This window comes from Petromyzon marinus, chromosome 53 (assembly GCF_048934315.1).
Source record: "Petromyzon marinus isolate PM22_M1 ecotype Great Lakes invasive population chromosome 53, UKy_Petmar_22M1.pri1.0, whole genome shotgun sequence".
NCBI lineage: Eukaryota > Metazoa > Chordata > Hyperoartia > Petromyzontiformes > Petromyzontidae > Petromyzon > Petromyzon marinus.
The window spans coordinates 657880-684909 of record NC_133719.1 but is presented as its reverse complement, the minus strand read 5'-3'; the positions used below and the strand labels follow the sequence as shown (position 1 = coordinate 684909).

The 27030-nt window shown below is 50.7% G+C and overlaps 2 protein-coding genes across 4 annotated transcripts in view; one reads left to right on the top strand and one right to left on the bottom strand.

The window, feature by feature from the left end:
- Positions 1-20442, top strand: part of LOC116953854 (phospholipase B1, membrane-associated-like) — a 40255-nt gene extending 19813 nt beyond the window's left edge. For all 3 annotated transcript variants that reach the window (XM_076051891.1, XM_076051890.1, XM_032974121.2), the window contains 12 exons: positions 866-933; positions 1306-1349; positions 3947-4073; positions 9989-10040; positions 11222-11299; positions 11985-12047; positions 14647-14738; positions 15830-15908; positions 16846-16950; positions 17655-17750; positions 18180-18254; positions 19785-20442. In XM_076051891.1, the coding sequence (XP_075908006.1) occupies positions 866-933; positions 1306-1349; positions 3947-4073; positions 9989-10040; positions 11222-11299; positions 11985-12047; positions 14647-14738; positions 15830-15908; positions 16846-16950; positions 17655-17750; positions 18180-18254; positions 19785-20264 (1359 nt within the window). In that variant the 3' untranslated portion in view covers positions 20265-20442. The remainder of the gene's footprint in view (positions 1-865; positions 934-1305; positions 1350-3946; positions 4074-9988; positions 10041-11221; positions 11300-11984; positions 12048-14646; positions 14739-15829; positions 15909-16845; positions 16951-17654; positions 17751-18179; positions 18255-19784) is intronic.
- The window catches only part of LOC116953855 (isthmin-1-like), a 58303-nt gene continuing 48217 nt past the window's right edge, over positions 16945-27030 (bottom strand). The window contains exon 6 of the mRNA XM_032974123.2: positions 16945-17735. The gene's annotated coding sequence lies outside the window, so the exon portion shown is untranslated. The remainder of the gene's footprint in view (positions 17736-27030) is intronic.

Genomic DNA, 27030 nt, shown 5'->3' with positions numbered 1-27030 from the left:
CGGAAAGTCCACTCAATTCCATTTCTTCTCCAGCCCGTACCGCGCTCGTTTAATCCCCTCTTTCCGGCCAAAGAGCTTGGGCATGCGGTGGCTGGGCATGAGGGCTAAATGACCCAGCCTCGCTTGCCGGAGGAGCTCACTGATGGGACTGTGTCCAGATCTTTCAAGGATTTGTGAACTCCTCACACATTCCAGTCTGGATCCAGGATGGATCGTAGGCAGGCCAGCCTAATTGTTTCAAACCAGCGCAGATGTTTCACGTTTCGCAAGCAGAGAGAATGGAGGGAATGACTGTGGCCGAGACAACCTGGAGCATAATATGCAGCGACAGACCAGGTAGCTTCCACACAGCATTGTTACGCAGCCGATGAAACGATAATGCCGCACGAGTGATTTGGAGTGAGACCTCAGCTGTTAAACCAGAGCTGGTCATAAGCACACTGCCCAGGTACGGGAAACTCTCCACTCTCTCCAAAACTGCCCCATCACTCATGGGCAGTTGAGGGAGGGGGAAATTTGTTATCACATCCACACACATCATCACCATACATCATCACACATAATTACATCATCATATTTACACACATCATCATAACACCCACACACATCATTACCATACATCATCACACATCACTACATCCACACACTCACACACATCATTACCATACATCACCACAAAACATCACACCCGCACACATCATCATAATCACTATCGCAGCCACCGTCCACATCATCACGCCGCACACACGGCACCCACCTCATCGGGACATGCTCGCCAAACTACTATGCGAGTGACGAGGTGAGTGATTGAATGGCGAGGTGAGCGACGAGGTGGTGATGACGAGGTGTTGGTGTACGTGTGCAGGCCGGGTTTGGGATGCAGAGCACGGGGATACTGACTCTGCTGAAGGAGCACAGGGAGCGTGCGTTCAGGTGAGCACACCACCAACAACAGCCGCAATTCGCGGCGCTTGTGCCAGGCTAGGTGCACCTTGAGGCCTGCGTGAAGTGTCGGAAGGCTCGCTGCTGGCAGACCCTGCAGGTGCCGTGTTGTTGACTGACTGAGATGTTACAACGTGTCGGTGTGGTTAATGCAGACACGATTCCTTGTAAAAGTTTTCAGTTTGGTGTTCAACATCTTGACACCTGTTTTGTTGCCAGAAAAAGGGGAAAAACCTATTATCAAATAAATTCATAGCTTATTCGTTTTTAATTTATATCCGGCCAAACAAAATGTGCTTGGGGCTATGCGGTGGCTGGGCTTGCGCCCAACGCGTCTCCACCCACGTGCTCTTTGTCTTGCAGCATCGGCGGGTGGGAGACCTTTGAGACGGCCATCACCCTGCCGAGTGAGTTCCTCCTCACTGCTGTCCACTCGCCTCATACGCTATGGCTTCAGCTCTGATTTCTACTCAGTTGTTGTTTGTTGTTGTCCTGCTTCTGTTCCCGATTGCTACTTGCTTGTCTGCTGTGCCAAGTTTACGTGGACTAAAAAACTAAATAAAAGACGAGCCACACAGGATTGCGAGTGTGGCCACGCAAGCCAAACTATGGAGCGTGCGGTGAACCCGTAGAGACCCATAAAGAGACGTAGATACACATAGAGACTAATGGAGACCCATACAGATACAATACAGACCCATACAGATCCATGGAGACCCATACAGATACATTGAGACATATGCAGATACGTGGATATACACACAGATACATGGGGACCCATACAGATACACGGAGACACATAAAGATACAATACAGACCCATACAGATCCATGGAGACCCATACAGATGTAGAGTGAAATACGCGGTGCGCACAGTTAACCGAGGGCAACTGAGGGTGTACAGGTGGGCGTGTGCAACATGAGAGGTGGGCGTGTGCAACATGAGAGGTGGGCGTGTGCAACATGAGAGGTGGGCGTGTGCAACATGAGAGGTGGGCGTGTGCAACATGAGAGGTGGGCGTGTGCAACATGAGAGGTGGGCGTGTGCAACATGAGAGGTGGGCGTGTGCAACATGAGAGGTGGGCGTGTGCAACATGAGAGGTGGGCGTGTGCAACATGAGAGGTGGGCGTGTGCAACATGAGAGGTGGGCGTGTGCAACATGAGAGGTGGGCGTGTGCAACATGAGGGTTGCACGGACAAACCGCCAGTTGTTAAGGGGCGAAGCAGCTGCAAACGGAGTCGACCGGTTGTGCGCCTTAATACCGGAGGTGTTGCCATGGAGATAAGGGTTGATTGATGGGCCGACAGGCGCCAGCCTGGCGAGAGCTTAAAGAGACGCACGAGAGGTTTCGGAAAATTAGCAGAGGGATATAAGGGTGTGTGCGCGAGCGGGGAGCTGTTGCCGGGGACGAAGAGTGAAGACATCTCACCGCTGCCGCTCCAGCCGTCAACGGGACCTCAACTCTCACGCCGTCGCCGGGGGGGTGTTGGCTGATCCCCCCGTGCGGGACAGATGGGTAAGTGGGTCTGAGGGAGCGTAGGTGAGGGCAGCGGTGGAGATGTAGAGTTGCTGCGTGCGAAGACGCTGCGTGCGGAGACGCTGAGAGCAGAGCTACTGAGTGCAGGATAAGTGAGATGAAAGGTAGATAAGAGTGGGGAGAAGTTAAACACAAGTGACCGTACAGATACTGTAGTTATCGGAGTGCCTACAACTGGTGCAAGAATAGGTGAATAAAGTTTAAGCAGGTGACTTGTTACAACGTGTCGGTGTGGGTAAGTTTTGAAGACACTACACAGATACATGGAGATACATACAGATGCATATTTGTATATATGTGGTGGTCACTCTGTACACATGCACACGCTACACAGTACTTATCAGAAGGGGGTCATTGGTATCCCTGACCAAGACCCCGCCTGAGGGGTGGAGGCTGTGAAGTGTGTGTGTGTGGGATCCCCCAGAACCCTGGTCCTAGACAGAAAGTGGGATCGAACAAACAGATTGTTTGGGCTTTCTGTGGCCAGCACCGCCCCTGAGGGGAGGGGGCTGCGAGGGATCTGTGATCCCTCGGGACCCCGCCCCTCGGCGGGGAATCGTATAAAAGGCGGGCTCCTGAGAGCAGAGGTAGTTGGTCTCAAGCCGAAGCCGGGGAGCCGCCTGAAGAAGAAGAGACCCTGGACCCCAAGCCCCGACGTCCTTCTGAGGACCGGGGCTCAGTGTGGTGCCAGTGGTCAGTAGGCTAGGACCCTGAGGTTCCCTCAGCCCGACGTCCTTCTCAGGGCCGGGTCTGGACGGGCCAGTGGTCAGAGACCCACCGGTGCCAGCGGTGGGTCAGCCTCCCCTAGGTCCAGCTAGCCGGAGGGCTATAGCAGTAGTTGGGCCAACAGCTAGGGTACGATAGACCGGAGGCTGTACCTCCTCAGGTTGTGGGTAGAAGGGGACATTACCCCTTCATGATAGGGACCTAGTGAGTTGTGATAAGATATAAATTAAAGTATTTGCTTACTACTACGACTCTGTCTCCATCTACGACTACTACATATACATACATACTCATAGATATCCACAGAGACTCATAGAAGATAGGTAAAGACACATAGAGACCAACAGAGACTCAAAGAGATACATCGAGAAACATGGTTGTGACCGTGAGCTATAATCCCCCTCCCCTCCCCCCCCCCCTGGTTGACCGTGACCTCTACCTGCCCCCCCTGGTTGACCGTGACCTCTACCTGTCCCCTCCCCCCCCTGGTTGACCGTGACCTCTACCTGTCCCCTCCACCTCTGGTTGACCGTGACCTCTGCCTGTCGCCTCCCCCTCTGGTTGACCGTGACCTCTGCCTGTCGCCTCCCCCTCTGGTTGACCATGACCTCTGCCTGTCCCCTCCCCCTGGTTGACCGTGACCTCTGCCTGTCGCCTCACCCTCTGGTTGACCGTGACCTCTGCTTGTCCCCTCCCCCTGGTTGACCGTGACCTCTGCCTCCCCCACCCCCCCGTCTAGATATTGTGCGCGCTGTGGGTGCGGCGGCCCTGGTGGGGTCCTCCCAGAACAGTACCAAGTGGCTAGACAACCCCATAGACAGAGACGCGGCCGGATTCAACGTCGCCGTGACCGGCAGCACTGCGCAGTACGCGGCTCATCCATGCAGTACACAGTGCAGTACACAGTGCAGTACACACAGCGCAGTACACAGTGCAGTACACACACAGCGCATTACACAGTGCAGTACACACAGCGCAGTACACAGTGCAGTACACACAGCGCATTACACAGTGCAGTACACACACAGCGCATTACACAGTGCAGTACACACAGCGCATTACACAGTGCAGTACACACAGCACATTACACAGTGCAGTACACACACAGCGCATTACACAGTGCAGTACACACACAGCGCAGTACACAGTGCAGTACACACAGCGCATTACACAGTGCAGTACACACACAGCGCATTACACAGTGCAGTACACACAGCGCAGTACACAGTGCAGTACACACAGCGCATTACACAGTGCAGTACACACACAGCGCATTACACAGTGCAGTACACACACAGCGCAGTACACAGTGCAGTACACACACAGCGCATTACACAGTGCAGTACACACAGCGCATTACACAGTGCAGTACACACACAGCGCATTACACAGTGCAGTACACACAGCGCATTACACAGTGCAGTACACACACAGCGCATTACACAGTGCAGTACACACAGCGCATTACACAGTGCAGTACACACACAGCGCATTTCACAGTGCAGTACACACAGCGCAGTACACAGTGCAGTACACACACAGCGCATTACACAGTGCAGTACACACAGCGCATTACACAGTGCAGTACACACACAGCGCATTACACAGTGCAGTACACACAGCGCAGTACACAGTGCAGTACACACAGCGCATTACACAGTGCAGTACACACACAGCGCATTACACAGTGCAGTACACACAGCGCATTACACAGTGCAGTACACACAGCACATTACACAGTGCAGTACACACACAGCGCATTACACAGTGCAGTACACACACAGCGCAGTACACAGTGCAGTACACACAGCGCATTACACAGTGCAGTACACACACAGCGCATTACACAGTGCAGTACACACAGCGCAGTACACAGTGCAGTACACAGCGCATTACACAGTGCAGTACACACACAGCGCATTACACAGTGCAGTACACACACAGCGCAGTACACAGTGCAGTACACACACAGCGCATTACACAGTGCAGTACACACAGCGCATTACACAGTGCAGTACACACACAGCGCATTACACAGTGCAGTACACACAGCGCATTACACAGTGCAGTACACAGTGCAGTACACACAGCGCATTACACAGTGCAGTACACACACAGCGCAGTACACAGTGCAGTACACACAGCGCATTACACAGTGCAGTACACACAGCGCATTACACAGTGCAGTACACACAGCGCATTACACAGTGCAGTACACACAGCGCATTACACAGTGCAGTACACACAGCGCAGTACACAGTGCAGTACACACACAGCGCATTACACAGTGCAGTACCACAGCGCATTACACAGTGCAGTACACACACAGCGCATTACACAGTGCAGTACACACACAGCGCAGTACACAGTGCAGTACACACAGCGCAGTACACAGTGCAGTACACACACAGCGCAGTACACAGTGCAGTACACACAGCGCATTACACAGTGCAGTACACACAGCGCATTACACAGTGCAGTACACACACAGCGCATTACACAGCGCAGTACACACAGCGCATTACACAGTGCAGTACACACAGCGCAGTACACAGTGCAGTACACACACAGCGCATTACACAGTGCAGTACACACAGCGCATTACACAGTGCAGTACACACAGCGCATTACACAGTGCAGTACACACAGCGCATTACACAGTGCAGTACACACACAGCGCATTACACAGTGCAGTACACACAGCGCATTACACAGTGCAGTACACACAGCGCAGTACACACACAGTGAGGTACACACACAGCGCGGTACACACACAGTACACACGCAGTATACGTAATACACACGTGTAGTACACAAGCACAGTACACATGCGCACACACAACACGCACAGTCGACAACCAGTAGACACGAACGCGGAATACCCACAGTGCACACACACAGTGTACGCAAACACGCAGGATACACACACAGTGTACGCACACAATACACACACACAGTGTACGCACAAACAGTGTACGCACACACGCAGGATACGCACACAGTGTACGCACACAGTACACACACACAGTACACACACAGTGTACACACACACACAGTACACACACAGTATACACAGTGTACGCACACACACAGTACACACACACAGTACACACACAGTATATACACAGTATACACACAGTGTACACACAGTATATACACACACACACAAAGTGTACACACACACAGTATACACACACACAATGTACAAACACACAGTACACACAGTGTACGCACACACACACATACAGTGTACACACACAGTACACACACAGTGTACGCACACACACACAGTGTACACACACACAGTACACACACACAGTACACACACAGTGTACGCACACAGTACACACACAGTGTACGCGCACACACAGTATACACAGTGTACACACACACAGTACACACACACACACAGTATACACACAGTGTACACACGCAGTATACACACAGTGTACACACACACAGTACACACACAGTGTACACACACCCAGTACACACACAGTGTTCACACACACAGTACACACACACAGTATACACACAGTGTACACACACACAGTACACACACAGTACACACACACAGTGTACGCACACACAGTGTACACACACACAGTACACAACCACACAGTGTACGCACACACACAGTGTACACACACAGTACACACACAGTGTACACACACAGTGTACACACACAGTACACACACAGTATACACACACAGTGTACGCACACACACAGTGTACACACACAGTGTACGCGCACACAGTACACACACAGTGTGCACACACACAGTACACATACACAGTGTACGCACACACACAGTGCACACACACAGTGTACACACACACAGTACACACACACAGTGTACGCACACACCCACAGTGTACGCGCACACAGTACACACACACAGTACACACACACAGTACACACACAGTATAAGCACACACACCCAGTGTACACACACACAGTACACACACAGTGTACGCACACACACACAGTACACACACACAGTGTACGCACACACACACAGTGTACACACACACATAGTACACACACACAGTGTACGCACACACACAGTGTACGCACACACACAGTACACACACAGTATACACACAGTGTACACACACACAGTACACACAGTGTACGCACACACACACAGTACACACACACAGTGTACGCACACACACACAGTGTACACACACATAGTACACACACACAGTGTACGCACACACACAGTGTACGCACACACACAGTATACACACAGTGTATACACACAGTACACACACAGTGTACGCACACACACAGTACACACACACAGTGTACGCGCACACACTATACACACACAGTGTACGCACACACACATACACAGTGTACACACACACAGTGTACGCACAGTGCACACACACAGTGCACACACACAGTGTACGCACACTCGCAGTACACACACACACAGTGTACGCACACCCACAGTGTACGCACACACACAGTACACACACACACACAGTGTACACACACACAGTACACACACAGTGTACGCACACACACACACAGTGTACGCACACACACACACAGTACACATACAGTGTAAGCGCACACACAGTATACACACAGTGTACGCACACACACAGTATACACAGACAGTGTACGCACACACACACAGTGTACGCGCACACAGTACACACACACAGTACACACACAGTACACACACAGTATACACACACAGTGTACGCACACACTGTACACACACAGTGTACGCACACACACACAGTGTATGCACACACACAGTATACAGACAGTGTACGCGCACACACAGTATACACACAGTGTACGCACACACACACAGTGTACACACAGTGTACGCGCACACAGTACACCCACACAGTGTACGCACACACACACAGTACACACACAGTATACACACAGTGTACGCACACACACAGTACACACACAGTGTACACACACACAGTATACACACACAGTGTACACACACAGTACACACACAGTGTACGCACACACACACAGTGTACACACACAGTGTACGCACACAGTACACACACAGTGTATACACACACAGTATACACACACAGTGTACACACAGTGTACACACACACAGTATACACACAGTGTACACACACACAGTACACACACAGTGTACACACACAGTACACACACACACTGTATGCACACACACACAGTGTACACACACACAGTATACACACAGTGTACACACACAGTGCACACACAGTGTACACACACAGTATAGACAGTGTACACACACTACACACACAGTATACACACACAGTACACACACACAGCATACACACACAGTACACACACACAGTGTACACACACAGTACACACAGACAGTACACACACAGTGTACACACACACACACAGTGTACACACAGTATACACACAGTGTACACACAAAGTATACACACAGTGTATACACACATAGTGTACACACACACAGTATACACACAGTGTATACACACACAGTGTACACCACACAGTACACACACACAGTACACACACAGTGTACACACACAGTACACACACAGTGTACACACACACAGTATACACACAGTGTACACACACACAGTACACACACAGTATACACACAGTGTATACACACACAGTGTACACACACAGTACACACACACAGTACACACACAGTATACACACAGTATACACACAGTGTACACACACACAGTTTACACACACGCAGTACACACACACACAGTACACACACAGTACACACACAGTGTATACACACAGTATACACACATTGTACACACACACAGTATACACACACAGTGTACACACACACACAGTGTACACACACATACAGTACACACACAGTGTACGCACACATACAGTACACACACACAGTATACACACAGTATACACACAGTGTATGCACACACACAGCGTACACACACAGTGTACACGCACACAGTACACACAGTGTAAGCGCACACACAGTATACACAGTATACATACACAGTGTACACACACAGTATATACGCACAATGTACACACACAGTATACACACAGTATACACACAGTGTACACACACAGTGTACACACACACAGTATACACACACACAGTATACACACAGTCCACACACATTATACACACACACAGTACACACACACACATAGTATATACACACACACAGTGTACACACAGTGTACACACACAGTACACACACAGAGTGTACACACACACACACAGTATACACACAGGGTACACACAGTATACACACACACAGTGTACACAAACACACAGTATACACACAGTACACACACACATTACACACACACACAGTATATACACACACAGTTTACACACACACAGTGTACACACACAGTACACACACATAGTCGACACGCAGGACACACATCCCGTGAGTTGATTTAACGAGTTCATAAGTTAGTGAGTTAACCCTTGAGTCGGCTGACTCTCACTGGGTTGATGAATTAATGGGTTGCAAAGTTAATGAGTTGACAAGTGAATTATTTGACGTGTTAATGAGTTGTCAAGTTAATGAGTTGGCAAGTTAATAAGTTGACGAGTTTATTAGTTGGCAAGTTAATGAGCTGACGAGTTAATGATTTGATGAGTTAATGAGATGGTGCGTTAATGAGTTGGCAAGTTAATGAGTTGGAAAGTTAATGAGTTTACGAGTTAATGATTTAACGAGTTAATTAGATGGCGAGTTAATGAGTTGACGAGTTAATAAGGTGACGAGTTAATGAGTTGGCTAACTCTTTCTCCTAAATCAGGGACCTCCTTTCCCAGGCGAGGCTGCTCACGGATCTCCTGCAGAACGACACGGTGAGCTCCCTGTCTACCAGTGGGTCCATTAACGAGCGCGTTGAATAACAAGTGGACTAATGAGCGGATCGACTAACGAGCGGGTCAGCTAATGAGCGGGTCAACTAACGAGCGGATCTACTAACGAGTGAGTCGACTAAGGAGCGGGTGGACTAATGAGTGGGTCGCTTAATGAGCGGGTCGACTAACAAGTGGACTAACGAGCGGGTCGACTACCGAGCGAGTCGACTAATGAGCGTGTCGACTGCCGAGCAGGTCAACGAATAGATAAAAGCAAGCCTGCCAGCGAGACGCAATGTCTAAACTGGCAAAGAGTTTTGCCCGTGTTGAATCACTGCTGCTGAACCTGTGTACTCCTTGGTGGCCATGGGGGCTGATGGGAATACGTCCAAAATAAATGTGTCTTTGACGCGGAGGAGACGGACTCCACGTGGAGGAGACATCGCTCGTTGACTTCGTGATTTATATTATCCACGACGACACCGGTGACTAGATTTATTTTAACCCTTTCCCGTTGCCGAGACGTCTGCAAGGTGCAGGGCGCCGGGCGTCCACCGCTCAATCTCGGACCGCTGCAGTTTTTGTGTTGTACTTACCGCAGGGAACCGCAGCGACACGACCGCAACTCTACGGTAGCCGGCGCCGACCTGCGCCGCACGCGCCCTCACGCGTGGCCGCGTGCCACCTGCCCTCACGCGTGGCCTTTCACTTCCCATTCGATGCCGAGTCGATCCCCTTCCAATGACGCATACGTACGTCCTTGGAACGTGAAAGGCTTGAGTGACGTCACCACACGTGATGACGTCCCCACGCGAGATGCCGTCATCACGTGTGATGCCGTCACCACGTGTGATGCCGTCACCACGTGTGATGCCGTCACCACGTGTGATGCAGTCACCACGTGTGATGCAGTCACCACGTGTGATGCCGTCACCACGTGTGATGCCGTCACCACGTGTGATGCAGTCACCACGTGTGATGCAGTCACCAAGAGGGGGGGGGAGGGCCGAATCCTTTTAGCGCTCGTTTTGTCTTTTTGTTGTCGTTGCAAGCTGAGTGAAACCCTTGGATTTGCCAAGCTGAGTTCACGCGCGTCTACTGTGCCTCTGACCTTTGACCTTCAGCGACCCCCGCACCCTTTGACTTGTGATCTTCCGTGACCTCCTGTGACCCCCGCCCAGCGAGTTGATTTTCAGAATGACTGGAAGCTGCTCACGCTCTTCATTGGTGGCAACGATCTGTGTGACTCCTGCAAGGGGGTGAGTTCCGGCTTCCACCCAATGGGGAACGCTGGTGGGAATGTTAGACAAAGACAATATCCCCTGCGTAGCCTTAAGAGACTTTTGCGGGGCAAGTGCTGTGAGCGAGCAGCACCTATGATGGCCGGCACAGCACACAAGGGGGTGGGTGGCCCTGCAACAACGCCCGGCCACCTTTGTCTCCCCAGTGGCGATGTTCACAGATAGCACCGGGTACTCATTTGAGGCTGTCGACCGAGGGGAGGCCCAGGAATAATTCAGATAATCGCCACTGGTGATGTCGTCAGTTTAGTAGCACAGCACTTTAGCCGCTGCGCCACCACTCCCCACTATGAGAGTGTTAGAGGAGGTACTGACAGACAAGAGATGTGGGTGGTGTGGTGGTGTTTGTGGTGACGATATAACTGACGGTGGTGGTGGTGTTAGGGAGTGGTTAGTGCGATTAGCGCGGTTGGCTGCATACGGTGTGAAAGAAGTTCAGCATACAGACAAGAGTCTGTTAAGGGATCTTTGTCTTTGGTGTTGGCGTGACGGTGGTGGTGGTGGTGGTGCTGGCGTCACGAGGGTGGTGTTGGCATGGCAGTGGGGTGTTGTTGGCGTGACGGTGGTGGTGGTGTTGGAGTGACGTTGACATGTTGCTGGCGTGTCCAGGTAAGCCCGTGTCTGTTTGTCCCCGTGTGCCCAGGGTCACTCACAGGAGGACTACGTGGGCAACATTACCGCCACCATCGACTACATCAAGCAGCACGTGGGTCACACTCCCAGCCTTGCCCACACAACCAGCTCCAGAGCTGAGCATGTGGCCCTGGTGTGGTTTAGACCGACCACCATTGGCTAAATCTCTGTACGTTTGGTATGCTGCTGCTGCGATGCTGATGATGGTGATGTAGCGGCGTAGTCAGTGATGAAAGGTAGGACAAGGAGAGTGGTGAGAGTTTCGATTCCAAACGTCACGAGGCCATTCCAGAGGTCAGAGACCTCCATGTGGACGGGATTTAAAGGAGTTGGATTCTCCCGTGTTGGGGGCGATGCTGACGATTAATGAATCTTAATTTTAATTGCCAATTTCGCCCTCAATAAAGTGGGCATCGGTTCACATTACAGTGGAATGGGAACCGGTACAGGGGGCACGCAGCAACAGGAATGACGAAAGAAACTGACCACACAACCTCACTACCTCGCCTGGTATGCAGGAGGTCGCTCTATACAGTGAGGGAAAAAAGTATTTGATCCCCTGCTGATTTTGTACGTTTGCCCACTGCCAAAGAAATGATCAGTCTATAATTTTAATGGTAGGTTTATTTTAACAGTGAGAGACAGAATAACAACAACAAAATCCAGAAAAACGCATGTCAAAAATGTTATAAATTGATTTGCATTTTAATGAGGGAAATAAGTATTTGACCTCTCTGCAAAACATGACTTAGTACTTGGTGGCAAAACCCTTGTTGGCAATCATAGAGGTCAGACGTTTCTTGTAGTTGGCCACCAGGTTTGTACACATCTCAGGAGGGATTTTGTCCCACTCCTCTTTGCAGATCTCCAAGTCATTAAGGTTTCGAGGCTGACGTTTGGCAACTCGAACCTTCAGCTCCCTCCACAGATTTTCTATGGAATTAAGGTCTGGAGACTGGCTAGGCCACTCCAGGACCTTAATGTGCTTCTTCTTGAGCCACTCCTTTGTTGCCTTGGCCGTGTGTTTTGGGTCATTGTCATGCTGGAATACCTATCCACGACCCATTTTCAATGTCATGGCTGAGGGAAGGAGGTTCTCACCCAAGATTTGACGGTACATGGCCCCGTCCATCGTCCCTTTGATGCGGTGAAGTTGTCCTGTCCCCTTAGCAGAAAAACACCCCCAAAGCTAATGTTTCCACCTCCATGTTTGACGGTGGGGATGGTGTTCTTGGGGTCATAGGCAGCATTCTTCCTCCTCCAAACACGGCGAGTTTAGTTGATGCCAAAGAGCTTCATTTTGGTCTCATCTGACCACAACATTTTCACCCAGTTGTCCTTTGAATCATTCAGATGTTCATTGGCAAACTTCAGACGGGCATGTATATGTGCTTTCTTGAGCAGGGGGACCTTGCGGGCGCTGCAGGATTTCAGTCCTTCACGGCGTAGTGTGTTACCAATTGTTTTCTTGGTGACTATGATCACAGCTGCCTTGAGATCATTGACAAGATCCTCCCGTGTATTTCTGGGCTGATTCCTCACCGTTCTCATGATCATTGCAACTCCACGAGGTGAGATCTTGCATGGAGCCCCAGGCCGAGGGAGATTGACAGTTCTTTTGTGTTTTTTCCATTTGCGAATAATCGCACCAACTGTTGTCACCTTCTCACCAAGCTGCTTGGCAATGGTCTTGTAGCCCATTCCAGCCTTGTGTAGGTCTACAATCTTGTCCCTGACATCCTTGGAGAGCTCTTTGGTCTTGGCCATCGTGGAGGGTTTGGAATCTGATTGATTGATTGCTTCTGTGGACAGGTGTCTTTTATACAGGTAACAAGCTGAGATTAGGAGCACTCCCTTTAAGAGTGTGCTCATAATCTCAGCTCGTTACCTGTATAAAAGACACCTGGGAGCCAGAAATCTTTCTGATTGAGAGGGGGTCAAATACTTATTTCCCTCATTAAAATGCAAATCAATTTATAACCTTTTATGACATGCGTTTTTCTGGATTTTTTTGTTGTTATTCTGTCTGTCATTGTTCAAATAAACCTACCATTAAAATTATAGACTGATCATTTCTTTGTCAGTGGGCAAAGATACAAAATCAGCAGGGGATCAAATACTTTTTTCCCTCACTCTATTTGTAGTTTGCGTGTCTCTCTCTCTCTCCCCGTGGACGTGTGGATTTTCTCAGGGTCCTCTGGTTTTTCCCTCCGCGTTTAGAATCAACGCCACGCTTTTTTTTGGCCACTGCTGTAAATTTCCACGCGATGATGAGCCACTTTGTTAAGCTATCATTTGTGATGGCCAGGTCCCTTCTGCAAAAGAGCTACGCAGCTCAGTTGGGCCTTAAACTTGGTAAAGTAAAAAAAAGTTTAGTTTGTAGCTCTGCTCCCACTCACGGGTAGAAGGGAGTGTGGAACAGATGGAGATTAGTCTACACTTTGCTGTACCACCTTCTCCCGGCAGAGCCTCACCTGGTAGAATATAAACAGAGACCATTTCAGCGGCTGTACACCCACTGAGCAGAGGGAATTGCAACTGACCGCAATGAAAAGATGGAGTCAGGTAAGTGGGAAATGAAATAAATAATCACTAAAGAACGTGGTGTTTTTTATTCACCTTAATTGTTTTATTGATGATGGTGTTGTATCTTCCCGCACTCCCTCCCCCAGGTCCCCCGAGTGTTCATGAACCTGGTGCAGGTGATGCAAGTGTTGCCCCTACGCAACGTCAGCAAGCCCGGCCTGCTGTGCAATCTCAACAAGTGAGCGACTCCGCGCGGCCGCCCCTCCCCTGCGGTCGCCCGCTCGCAGGGTTGGCCACCACATCCCCCCGTTGTAGGACTACGGAGAAACTCTTCTGGCCGGATTACCACTCGCCTGCAGTTTTACCGCGCGCAATAATAGGTGTCGTGTCGCTTCACCGACGTTCATCCTCGGCGGCGACGGTTACGCACCACGGGGAACCTCTCCCAGGCTCTCTCCTAGGTCAGCTCAGCTGTGAATGATGACTCGATGCATCGGCGGAAGCAGAGGTGCCCACCGGGGAGACGGCCACGGCGGCTGCCTGCGCTGTGTGGAGCCGGTTGGCACCTCCATTGGCATCAGCTGACCGGGTTGTTCCCTGTGGAACCATCTGGGGCTTTGCTAGGCATCAGCTGACCGGGTTGTTCCCTGTGGAACCATCTGGGGCTTTGCTAGGCATCAGCTGACCGGGCTGTTCCCTGTGGAACCAGCTGGGGCTTCGCTAGGCATCAGCTGACCGGGTTGTTCCCTGTGGAACCATCTGGGGCTTTGCTAGGCATCAGCTGACCGGGCTGTTCCCTGTGGAACCAGCTGGGGCTTCGCTAGGCACCAGCTGACCGGGCTGTTCCCTGTGGAACCAGCTGGGGCTTCGCTAGGCACCAGCTGACCGGGCTGTTCCCTGTGGAACCAGCTGGGGCTTTGCTAGGCATCAGCTGACCGGGTTGTTCCCTGTGGAACCAGCTGGGGCTTTGCTAGGCACCAGCTGACCGGACTGTTCCTTGTGGAACCATCTGGAGCTTCGGTAGGCAACAGCTGACCGGGCTGTTCCATGTGATCCTGCAGGATCTTCTGTTCTTGCATGCTGATGCCGTCATCTGGGGCTTCGGTAGGCACCAGCTGACCGGGCTGTTCCTTGTGGAACCATCTGGGGCTTTGGTAGGCACCAGCTGACCGGGCTGTTCCGTGTGATCCTGCAGGATCTTCTGTTCTTGCATGCTGATGCCGTCATCTGGGGCTTCGGTAGGCACCAGCTGACCGGGTTGTTCCTTGTGGAACCATCTGGGGCTTCGGTAGGCACCAGCTGACCGGGCTGTTCCGTGTGATCCTGCAGGATCTTCTGTTCTTGCGTGCTGACGCCGTCAAGCCCCGCGGCGCTGGAGGAGCTGGAACAGCTGAACAAGGATTACCAGGTCGTCAACAACACTACAAACAAAACAATAAAACAAACAACAACAAGACGTACAATGACACCACAAACAACAACAAACACCAACACAAAGAACAACACAAACAACAGCAGTGAGTGGGGGATGGAGACGGCTCGGGAATTCATAAATGTCGTGTAGGTGACTCTTAGCCAGAGACCTCCAGTGCCTGGGTTCGAGCCCTGGCTCTTGGCTTCTATCTCTCTCCCAGGGGGTTCATAACGGCAGTGTCAGAGCTCCTGCGCCACTCTAGGCCATTGTAGTGCCGGGTTCCAAACGCTGATTCGCTCACTGAATCTTCTGGAAGCGCCTTGTTATGAATGCAAAACTAAACTTTAAAGATATCTGTTTTATTTTACCAGTTAAGGCCCACTGAGCTGTGGAGATCTTTCTCAGAAGCGACCTGCTCATCACGTGACGGCTCAACGAAGCGGCGGCTTCTCGTCGTGTGAACATTTATAGCAGCAGCCAAACACTCTGAACGACGTGACGTTCTTTCTTATTGTGGAGGGAAAGCCCAGAGGACCCGCGGAAAAATCCACGCCACCAAGGGGAGAGAGAAAGACACACGCACAAACTCCAAATATACAACAGCAGGCCTCAGCGTTGGGATCAAACCCACGACCTCCTGCATACCGGGCGAGGAAGTTAACATCTCATAGCCACCGTGGTGCCCCAATGCAGACACGTGGAGCGGCGGTGCAGCGGTTAGCGCATTGCGTCACGAGCCTGGCGACCTCGCTCTGATTCGTGGCCGTGGCTGAGGATGCCGAGCGGCATCCCCGGTCCTCTCGCCGTCGCCAAACCGGCACCGACCGGGGCGGTGAAGTATGGTCAAACTCTCCACAGAAGTGGAGTGACAAAGGGGGGTGCACGGGTAACACGACTACACGCACGGCCCCTGTAACCCAAACCCCCACAGAGGGGGCTGGAGACGCTGCTGGCCTCGGGACGATACGACCACAACGACTCCTTCACCGTCACCCTGCAGCCCTGCATCAGGGACACCCTGCCACCCACCCTGCCGGTAACACAGCCCTGCATCAGAGACACCCTGCCGGTAACACAGCCCTGCATCAGAGACACCCTGCCACCCACCATGCCGGTAACACAGCCCTGCATCAGGGACACCCTGCCGGTAACACAGCCCTGCATCAGAGACACCCTTCCACCCGTGTAGCCTGCAAAGGCTGCTGGGCCAAGTGCTGTTAGCGAGTAGCACCTATGAAGGCCAACACGGCTCACTTGAAGGGCGGTGTTACCAGCACCATCCCTGGCCGCCTTTGTCTCCCCAGTGTTTATACACCGCACTGCGTTCTCTCAGTCTATTCCAAGTTGACCTCATGGAGCCTCATCAGCGGTTCACATAAACGCTCCTTGATGCTCGCTCCCCCAGTCCCACGCACTCACCACAGTGATGATGGGAATGATGAGGATGTGATGATGATGGTGACCATGACGATGACAACGATGATGATTGAATGGATGATGACGACAATGTTGATGAGGACAATAATGATGACGATGGTGATGATGGTGATCCTGATGATGATCACAATGATGATGGTGACGATGGTGGTGATCATGATGATGCTGACGATGACGACGATGATGATGATGACGATGGTGGTGATGATAACTAAGGTGGTGATGATGACGATGGTGGTGACGATGAGGATGGTGATGACGATGGTGATGACGATGGTGGTGACGATGTTCCCGTGCCCGCAGGACGGCAAGGTCGATGGCAGCTTCTTTGCGGTCGACTGCTTCCACTTCGCCACGAAGGGCCACGAGACGTTCACCAGCATGCTGTGGAACAACATGGTGTAGCATCATCAGCACCCTCATCTGCATCATCATCAGCATCGTCAGCAGCATCATTAGCATATCTAGCAGCATCATCAGCACCATCAGCATCACCAGCATCATGATCGGAATCATCATGAGCATCATCTCCGGCATTATGAGCATAATCATCATTATCATCATCATCAGCATCATCATCACTGGAATTATGCGCAGCATCAACATTATTATCACGATAATAATAATTATCCACCATCAGCATCGACATTATCAATAGGACATCACGTGATCCTCAATTGAAGCCTTCATCTTTCTTCCCCTCTTACTGCCCCCCCCTCCCATTCTCCTTCCCTCTCTCCTCCCCCTCTCATCCACCCCCTCTCCTCTCCCTCCCCCCTCTCCTCCACCTCCTCCCCCCTCTCCATCTCCCTTCCCCCCCGCGCCAAGATGGAGCCAGAAGGAGCCAAAACGGTGCTGCCAGAACTCATTCACCCCCCTCCTCAACTCGTGTGCCCCAGCGAGGTGAGGCACTGACACACCGCACACTGCTTGTGCCAGGATAGGTGCACTTTGAGGGTGAGTCAGTGGGTAGACAAGTAGGTGGGTGAGTGGGCGAGTGAGTGAGTGGGTAGATGTGTGGTGACAGACGTTAACGCTGTGGTGAGCAGTGCCATGGGGGGAGGGACAATTTTGATTGGCCATTCTCCTCATGGCGTTTGTAGCCACTACAGCGGCCAAAGGGGGCTCTGGACGGGTGCGAGAGGCTTCAAATAAATTACTACTAAACCACGAAAATAAATCCAACAAAGCTTGTGCAGGAGGCCCCGGGGTGACAGGCGTCTACAACGTCTCCTGGCCAAACCCCATTTGGCGGAGCCAGGAGATTTAATCTTTACCCTCGGCGCTCCTCCACAAACAGCAAAAAGCCACTGCTAGTGGCCATGTGGAATGTTCGAATGCTTACAGCGGAGGAGAGGCTGCCACTCCTCTGTCGGGAGCTGGACCGGTAATGCCTGGATCTCTGTGATATTCATGAAGTCCGGAGGACCGGTTCTGACTCTTGCCACCATGAGGGGTGGACAGTCCTCTACTCGGGGCAGGAGACTGCCAAACAACAGGGTGTGGCTCTTCTTCTGAACAAAAGAATGAAGAGGGTGTGGGAGCGTGGCAGTGAGGTGTGGGAAGCTGTAAGCCCCAGGCTACTTTGGGCTCACCTTCCCATCAACCAGAGGTGAGAAGTGGTGGTCGTGGTTACTTATGCCCCCACCGAAGATGAACATCCGTGGAGGGATGCAGGCAAAGCCGATGAGTCAGATGCCTCCTATGATCTGTCACAGGTGCTAGCTAAAGTGGCCCCTCGGGATAGAGTCATCCTGTTGGGTGACTTTAATGCCCAACTTGGTCATGATGATGGCACCTGGTCTGGAGTGATTGGAAGGCATGAGCCAGATCAGCTCAATAACAAAGGTAGGAAGGAGGCTGCTAGACTTTTGTGCAACCCATGGGCTTGTAATTACCAACAAGCTGTTCCGGCATTGGCGCATCCACACAACATCATGGATGCATGCCGGGTCCAAGCAAGAACATCTGCTGGACTATCTGCCCACTGACCATTGACTTGTCATCTGTAAGATGCGCCTGCCATTCTTCCACTCTGGTGGTGGGTGTACACCCAGGACCCCATTCAAACCCATAGTGGTCTGGTCTCAGCTAGCTGATTAAAGTTGCATTAGGTACACGGGTGAGTGAGTTGGTAGGTGAATGAGTGGTTGGAGGAGTGGATAGATGAGTGGGTGAGTGAGTAGGTGAGTGAGTGAGTCAGTGTGTGGGTCAGTCGGTGAGTGTACTCTCAAAGGATGTGCATTGCTCTCAAATAAATATTTGTTGTTGTCGTCATAGTTGTCATCGTTGTTGTCGTTTTTGTCGTTATTGTTGTTGTCACCGCTGAGTAAATACTTTCCCAGGGACAAAGGCGGTGCATAACCAATCGTCACGGAGGCCGTGCATGTGCATGCTTTGTCTTCCCCGTTTGGGGCCTTCTTCTTGTTGCAGGAGTCCCCCTACCTCTACACTCGCCAAAACAGCGGCACGGCAGCAGCCGCGTCAACCACCACCAAGGGTTCCGCCAGCTCCCTTCACACAGTGAAAACAACCGCGTCAACCACCCCCCGGGCCACCACCAAGAGTTCCGCCACCTCCCTTCACACAGTGAAAACAACCGCGTCAACCACCCCCCGGGCCACCACCAAGGGTTCCGCCACCTCCCTTCACACAGTGAAAACAACCGCGTCAACCACCCCCCGGGCCACCACCAAGGGTTCCGCCACCTCCCTTCACACAGTGAAAACAACCGCGTCAACCACCCCCCGGGCCACCACCAAGGGTTCCGCCACCTCCCTTCACACAGTGAAAACAACCGCGTCAACCACCCCCCGGGCCACCACCAAGGGTTCCGCCACCTCCCTTCACTCGACGGGTCTCTCTGCTGCCTCTCTGATGCTTCTCCCGCTAGTTGGCTTGCTGCGTTGGTAAAGTCGCGGCGTTCAGACAGAGAAAGGTCGCATCCGCCGCTTCAGTCCACTCACCAGGCTGAGACGACACAGAAAAAAAAATAACCCTGCTCACATTAGCAGAGTATTTGTGTGTTTTTTGGTTAAATCATAAATGTGTTAAATTCCTATTGTGAAGATTAAAATGTTTGCTCGATTGACGTGCGGCATTCTCGGCTTGGCGCACGGAGGGAGAGATTGAGAGTGCTTTCTTCCTCGTCGCATTCGCATGGGCGTTGTTCCCTGGGGCAGCGCGGTGGTTCGCTGCTCACCGCGCAGCCCGGTCACGGAATGAAATGCAATGGGGACGCCACGTGGCAAGTGTGGCCTCGTCTCGATTTCCAGAATTGTTTTACTAGGGTGAGTGTGGCGCCCTCTAGTGGCTGCAGGTGTCTCACGCTCACCCCACGACACGTGCAAGTCAGATCCTGCACAGCGATACGTACGCAGTGGCGACGCTCGCGACCCACACCGAGAAGTGTACCTAGGTTCGATTCCCGACCCAGGCTCCCTTGTAACGTAGCTCACCGATGACCTGGACAAGATCACGGGTGGCCGGTGCGCCGCAGTGTTGGTTGCCCTCGATTTCTCAGCCGCCTTCGACACCATCGACCGCGAGACACTCAACGGGCGGCTAAGGTCAAGGTTCAGTGTATCGGGTACGGCACTGGGGTGGATTGAGTCGTCCCTATGTGGTCGATCGCAGCTCTTCAAGTTGGGTCACGAACGGTCATCGTCTATGCCGTGCCTAGTTGGCGCGCCACAAGGGTCCGTCCTCGGGACGTTCTTGTTTTCAACATACATCTCCCCGATCGCTGATGTCATCTCATCGCATGACATCCAGTTCCATCAATATGCTGATACACAATTGTACACCGCAGTGAAGTCAAAGTTAGGTATGGAGAGCCTTGGTAACCTCGAAGATTGCACACGAGCGGTGGTTTTCAAGACATGAAATGCTGCTAATAATTGGAGGTTCAGCTGGTTGTAACTCAGGCTCAGGTGAAAACATTTGTGGGAGGATTAGGTATGGTGGCCGCAGACTCCAGGATTCAGTTTTCTTCTCATCAAAAGAGCATTAGTGCCAAACTCGACCGGAATGTTGTTTGATGACCACGTGCAAAATTCAGTCATGTCATTCCATTTTCATATCTGGACTCTACGACACATTCGACCACTATTTAGTCGTGGCATAGCCGACACAGTGGCATGTAGCATAGTACCGACAATGCTCAATTATTGCAACTCACTGCTCTACGGGACGTCTGGAAAAAAACATTACCAAGCTGCAGGGTATAAATTCTCTGGCACATGTCGTGACGGCTACTGCATGATCCGACCGTTTCTTCCCAGTGCTCGCTGAGCTGCATTGACTTGAGATTGCTGAACGAATAAATGATGAAGTTTCACTCATTACACACAAAGTGCTCGCCACAGATGAACCACGACACCTCGGTGATCTCGTCAAGGAGCACACACCATCATCACGTGACACTCCGCTCATCCTCGCAGCAGCGACTTCTGGCTGGCCATCAGACAAAGACGGTCACCGCATCACCCAGCGCTTTCAGGTGCGCTGCTGAGCGGCCGTCTGGAACGCTCTGGAGCTGGGGCTGAAAACTCATTCGTCTGAATTGCATGTTGTGTTTATTTTGTTGTCCTTCCCCCTCCCCACCTCACCTCCGATTAGCACAGTTAGCCATGTACGATGCGAAAGAAGTTCAACATACATACATAGCTGAAACACAGCATAACTGGTATCGACCAACCATCCCAATGCTAAGAATCATCCGCGAATTACTCAATTGGGGTCACACTCAGACAGGGCCGTCCAGAGGCGGGGGGTGCGAGGATCGGGGCAAATCCCACACCGTGTGTGTGTTCCTGATGGGGGTTGTGTGTGTGTATTCCTGATGGGGATTGTGTGTGTGTGTGTGTTCCTGATGGGGGTTGTGTGTGTGTTCCTGATGGGGGCTGTGTGTGTGTGTGTTCCTGATGGGGGTTGTGTGTGTGTGTGTTCCTGATGGGGGTTGTGTTTGTGTTCGTGATGGGGGCTGTGTGTGTGTGTGTTCCTGATGGGGGTTGTGTGTGTGTGTTCCTGATGGGGGCTGTGTGTGTGTGTTCCTGATGGGGGCTGTGTGTGTGTGTTCCTGATGGGGGCTGTGTGTGTGTGTGTTCCTGATGAGGGCTGTGTGTGTGTGTGTTCCTGATGGGGGTTGTGTGTGTGTGTGTTCCTGATGGGGGTTGTGTGTGTGTGTTCCTGATGAGGGCTGTGTGTGTGTGTTCCTGATGAACGTTGTGTGTGTGTTCTTTATGGGGGCTGTGTGTGTTCTTGATGGCAGCTGTGTGTGTTCCTGATGGGGGCTATGCTTGCAAAACGTGGACCCCCCTAATGGAACATCTTCGCCGGTAAAAAAAAACATTCAGGCTGGCCTGCCTACGATCCATGTGAAGAGCTCACAAATCCTTGAAAGATCTGGACACAGTCCCATCAGTGAGCTCCTCCGACAGGCAAGGCTGCGTTGGCTGGGTCATGTAGCCCGCATGCCCAGCCACCGCAAGCCTAAACAGCTTTTGTTCGTATTCTTAGTTCTTTCGGTAAAGTCACGTTGAAGGGAAACAACAAAATAATAAAATATATATGAAACAATAAAAATTCTCACGACGTTTCGACCATAACACAAACGGTCGAAACGTCGTGAGAATTTTTATTGTTTTATATATATATTATTATTTTGTTGTTTCCCTTCAACGTGACTTTACTGAAAGAACTAAGAATATGAATTACTGCAGTCATGAAAGCTTTAAATCAAAATTTAGCTTTTGTTCGATTCTAGATTTGAAGCTTTCGTGACTGCAAGGATCCATACTCTTTGGTTCTATTCGGTAAAGTCACGTAGGTAAAAAATAAAATAACAAAAATCACGACGTTTCGGCCACAACACAAGCGGCCTTCATCAGGTGAAGGGACCAACCTGTCCAGCGGACAGCGTTGGAGTGAAGAAAGCCAAGCGCTGGTCGCCTCCCTTTAAGGTGTGAGGGGGCAAACAGCAAACGCCCTGACAAAGGAAATGAGCATGAAACGCACCACTGACAAAGCTTGGAATTAGCACAAGATGATAATACACCACCCTGGGAGTTTGGAATACCACTACTAGAATAAATATACTGTACCATTGAAATTTAGATTTGAAGCTTTCGTGCCTGCAAGGATCCATACTCTTAGGTAAAGTCACGTTAAGCTGTGAGGGGGCTAAACGGGCGCGGCACGGGCTAAAGAAGAGATGGAGTGATGTGGTACAGGAGGATGTGGAACTGAGTGGACTTGCCGATGACTGGTACCAACGATGTCAAGATCGGCCTCTGTGGAGGAGGCTCGTGAAGGACGCTGCTGCTGCTACTAGGCAGTTGGAGGCAGTCGCCCTCCAACAACTACGGAAGGCAGAGGAGCAACGCTCACAACAATGAGCGGCACGCCTGGTGGATAAAGCACAGCAAGTTGGTACAGTAGAAGGCACAAGTGGTGCATCAGCCAGTCGTCTCAGTCAGGCAAAACATGGCACCTGGATCTGTCCCGGGACCTCCTGCTAGCGGGCGTTCGACACTTCACATGGCCTTAACGTGCACATAGCCTGGCACAAGCTCCATTATCACGTCACTGCAACTTAGTGGCAAATAGGCGGTTGTTGTATTCCTGATGGGGGCATGTGTGTATGTACCCATCATCGTCATGACCCAGGAAATCCTCACTGTGTCCAAAAGACTTTGGTAAGAGGATTCCTGCCATGTTTTAGCATTCGGGGGGTGGGGGGGCGACGATTTCGTGTGGGCGTGGCTTCCCAACCGACTACCCTGCGGTGTAGATTCTTCAAAGTTTGAAAACTTCGTGACCGTGGTGCCGGTGTCGTCTCGCCCCCGAGTCACGCGGAGACGCCGCGAGATCTCCTCTTTCCTTCTCGAACGTTCACGGGCAATGCCACCGCAGTGGTGAGCACGAGGCGCTGCCTTCACGGAACGCGAAGCTGCTGCTGCTGCTGCAGGCCCACCGCCCCATCATAAACTACCACTTTAATTACAATTTGTTTTATTCCTGGGTAGTAAGTGTTATTTCCGAATTGCTTATGCCTCAAAAGTACAGAAAATGGCTATTGTTCCCCACAAACTTTGCTTTTGTGACCAGGACAGTGATCTTTTGAAATTTACCTATTTTCCAGAACATTCCAAATAGATTCAGTGCTGAGTAAACTTGGAGTAACTTCTAGAACATTCTAGAACTTTCCAGTAATATAAATAGTAGTATAAATACAGGGGCATTGAGCCCACCAGTTCAGTTTAGTTCCAGCTGCCTAAGTGGATACATATCTGCATTTTTCTGAGATGGCATCAAGAAGCTGCAAGCATCCGGCAGATGCATTTTGCTATTGTCTACGGCCAATTTGTCAAGACAAGAGCGACACAGTACTCTGTGGAAGATTCTGCTAAGATGTGTGAGGCCTACAAGGGATATTTCGGCATGCCTGTCGAGGATCAAGACAAACCCTGGGCACCTCATTTCACGTGCGAGCAATGTAAAACAACTCTGGAAGGTAAGATGGACAATGTTTCTCGGAATTTTATGTTATTTAATTTGTTAAACTATATAAAATTGTAAAACATTTTTATTTTAAAATGTTTTACAATTTTCAATGTTATTGAAAAAAATATATCTTATATGAAAAATGTTGCGAGAATCTCTGACACATTAGTAATGGGTGAAATAAATGTATTTTTTTAGGATGGTACAGAGGGGAAAAGAGCCATGAAGTTCGCTATCCAAGTAATTTGGTGGGAACCCACTGACCACTCAAGCAACTGCTACTTCTGCATGGTGGACCCTTCCAAACGTCGGACTGGCAAGAATGCACCCGCTATCACGTATCTGGACCTTCCTTCATCCATCGCCCCGGTGCCACACTTCCATGAGCTCCCCGTACCCACTCCTCCGGAGAGAGAGCAGCCGTCTTTATAAGAGAGCAGCAAGTCAGAGAGCGAGGAAGACGTAGATCCAGATGACAATTTTAGAGGTGGAGCTGAGGAGAGAAACCCATACTACCCCAACCAAAAAGACCTCAACGACTTGATCAGAGGCCTTGGTCTCACCAAGTCCAATGCCGAGCTTTTGACGTCGAGGCTCAAGCAGTGGAACTTGTTGGATGAAAGTGTGCAAGTCGCAGATCAGAGGAAGCGTCACCAACCTTTTTGCAGCTTCTTCACCCGTCAAGATGGGCTCTGCTTCTGCCACAATGTGACCAGTCTGTTCGAGGCAATCGGAATCGTCTGTAACCAGAATGCGTGACGCCTCTTCATTGACAGCTCATCCAGGAGCCTCAAAGTCGTGCTGCTCCATAATGGTAACAAGTACCCGTCTCTTCCCCTGGCTCACTCGGTGCACCTCAAAGATGATTACAACGGCATCAAGACCTTGCTGGACGCCTTGAAGTATGATGAGTACGGCTGGGAGACCATCTGATACTTCAAAATGGTAGCATTCCTGGTGGATCTCCAAGGTGGTTTTTCCAAGTTCCCCTGCTATCTTTGCCTTTGGGACAGCAGGGACACCAAGGCACACTACCACAGGTGGAACTGGCCACAGCGAACTGAGTTCTCTGTGGGGAGGAACAATGTCAAGTGGGAGCCACTGGTGGACCCCCGGAAGGTGCTGATGCCACCACTGCACATCAAATTGGGCCTTATGAAACAATTTGTCAGAGCTGTAGATTAAGGAGTCGGCAGCCTTCAAGTACATTCAAGACTTATTCCCTAAACTGTCTCAGGCAAAGGTCAAAGCCGGTGTCTTTGTCGGACTACAGATAAAGAAGATCCTGGAGTGCAACGAATTCCTCAAGAAGCTCACTAGCGAGGATAAAGCGGCTTGGAACAGCTTTGTCGCAGTGGTTCGTGGATTCCTGGGCAATCACAAGGTCGAAAACTGAGTAGAGCTTGTTGAGACTCTGGTGAAGCACTACGGCACAATGGGCTGTAGGATGTCCCTCAAAGTCAATATCCTTGATGCTCATCTTGATAAATTCAAGAACATGGGAGCGTACTCAGTGGAGCAAGGCGAGCGCTTCCACCAGGATATACTGGACTTTGAACGCCGCTACCAAGAACGGTATAACGAGAACATTATGGGAGACTACATTTGGGGGCTGATTCGTGAAAGTGATTTACAGTATAATCGTAAATCTCGAAAAACTACTCACTTCTAAATCTTTTGTAGTAATTTTGTATTACTTTAGTATAAATATATATAAATTTTGATTCATATGTTGTTTTTTCTGACCTTTTGTGAACGAATACACACAAATTCGCCCATTTTCTCATTGAAAATAGGTCAATTTAAAATATCACTGTCCTGGTCACAAAAGCAAAGTTTTGGGGGAATAATAGACATTTTCTGTACTTTTAAGGCATAAGCAATTACGAAAAAACACTTACTACCCAGGAACAAAAACTGTGTTACATTGTGTCATCAATTATGAGCGTCACTCTACTTATCCGCATCAACATTAACAATAATTTACTCGGTTTCATAAAGCGCCTTGCAAATTGGTCATCTCTAGGGCGCTGTAATCACAAGTCAATAAACCCGAAGACAAACCCAGATTAGAAACATCTGCGACTGACTTTCCATCGGTGGAAGCCAGGGAAGCTGTCATCAGTTTTTCTTGTTCATGTTTTAGTTTTTTGTTTGTTGCGGTTGCACCCAA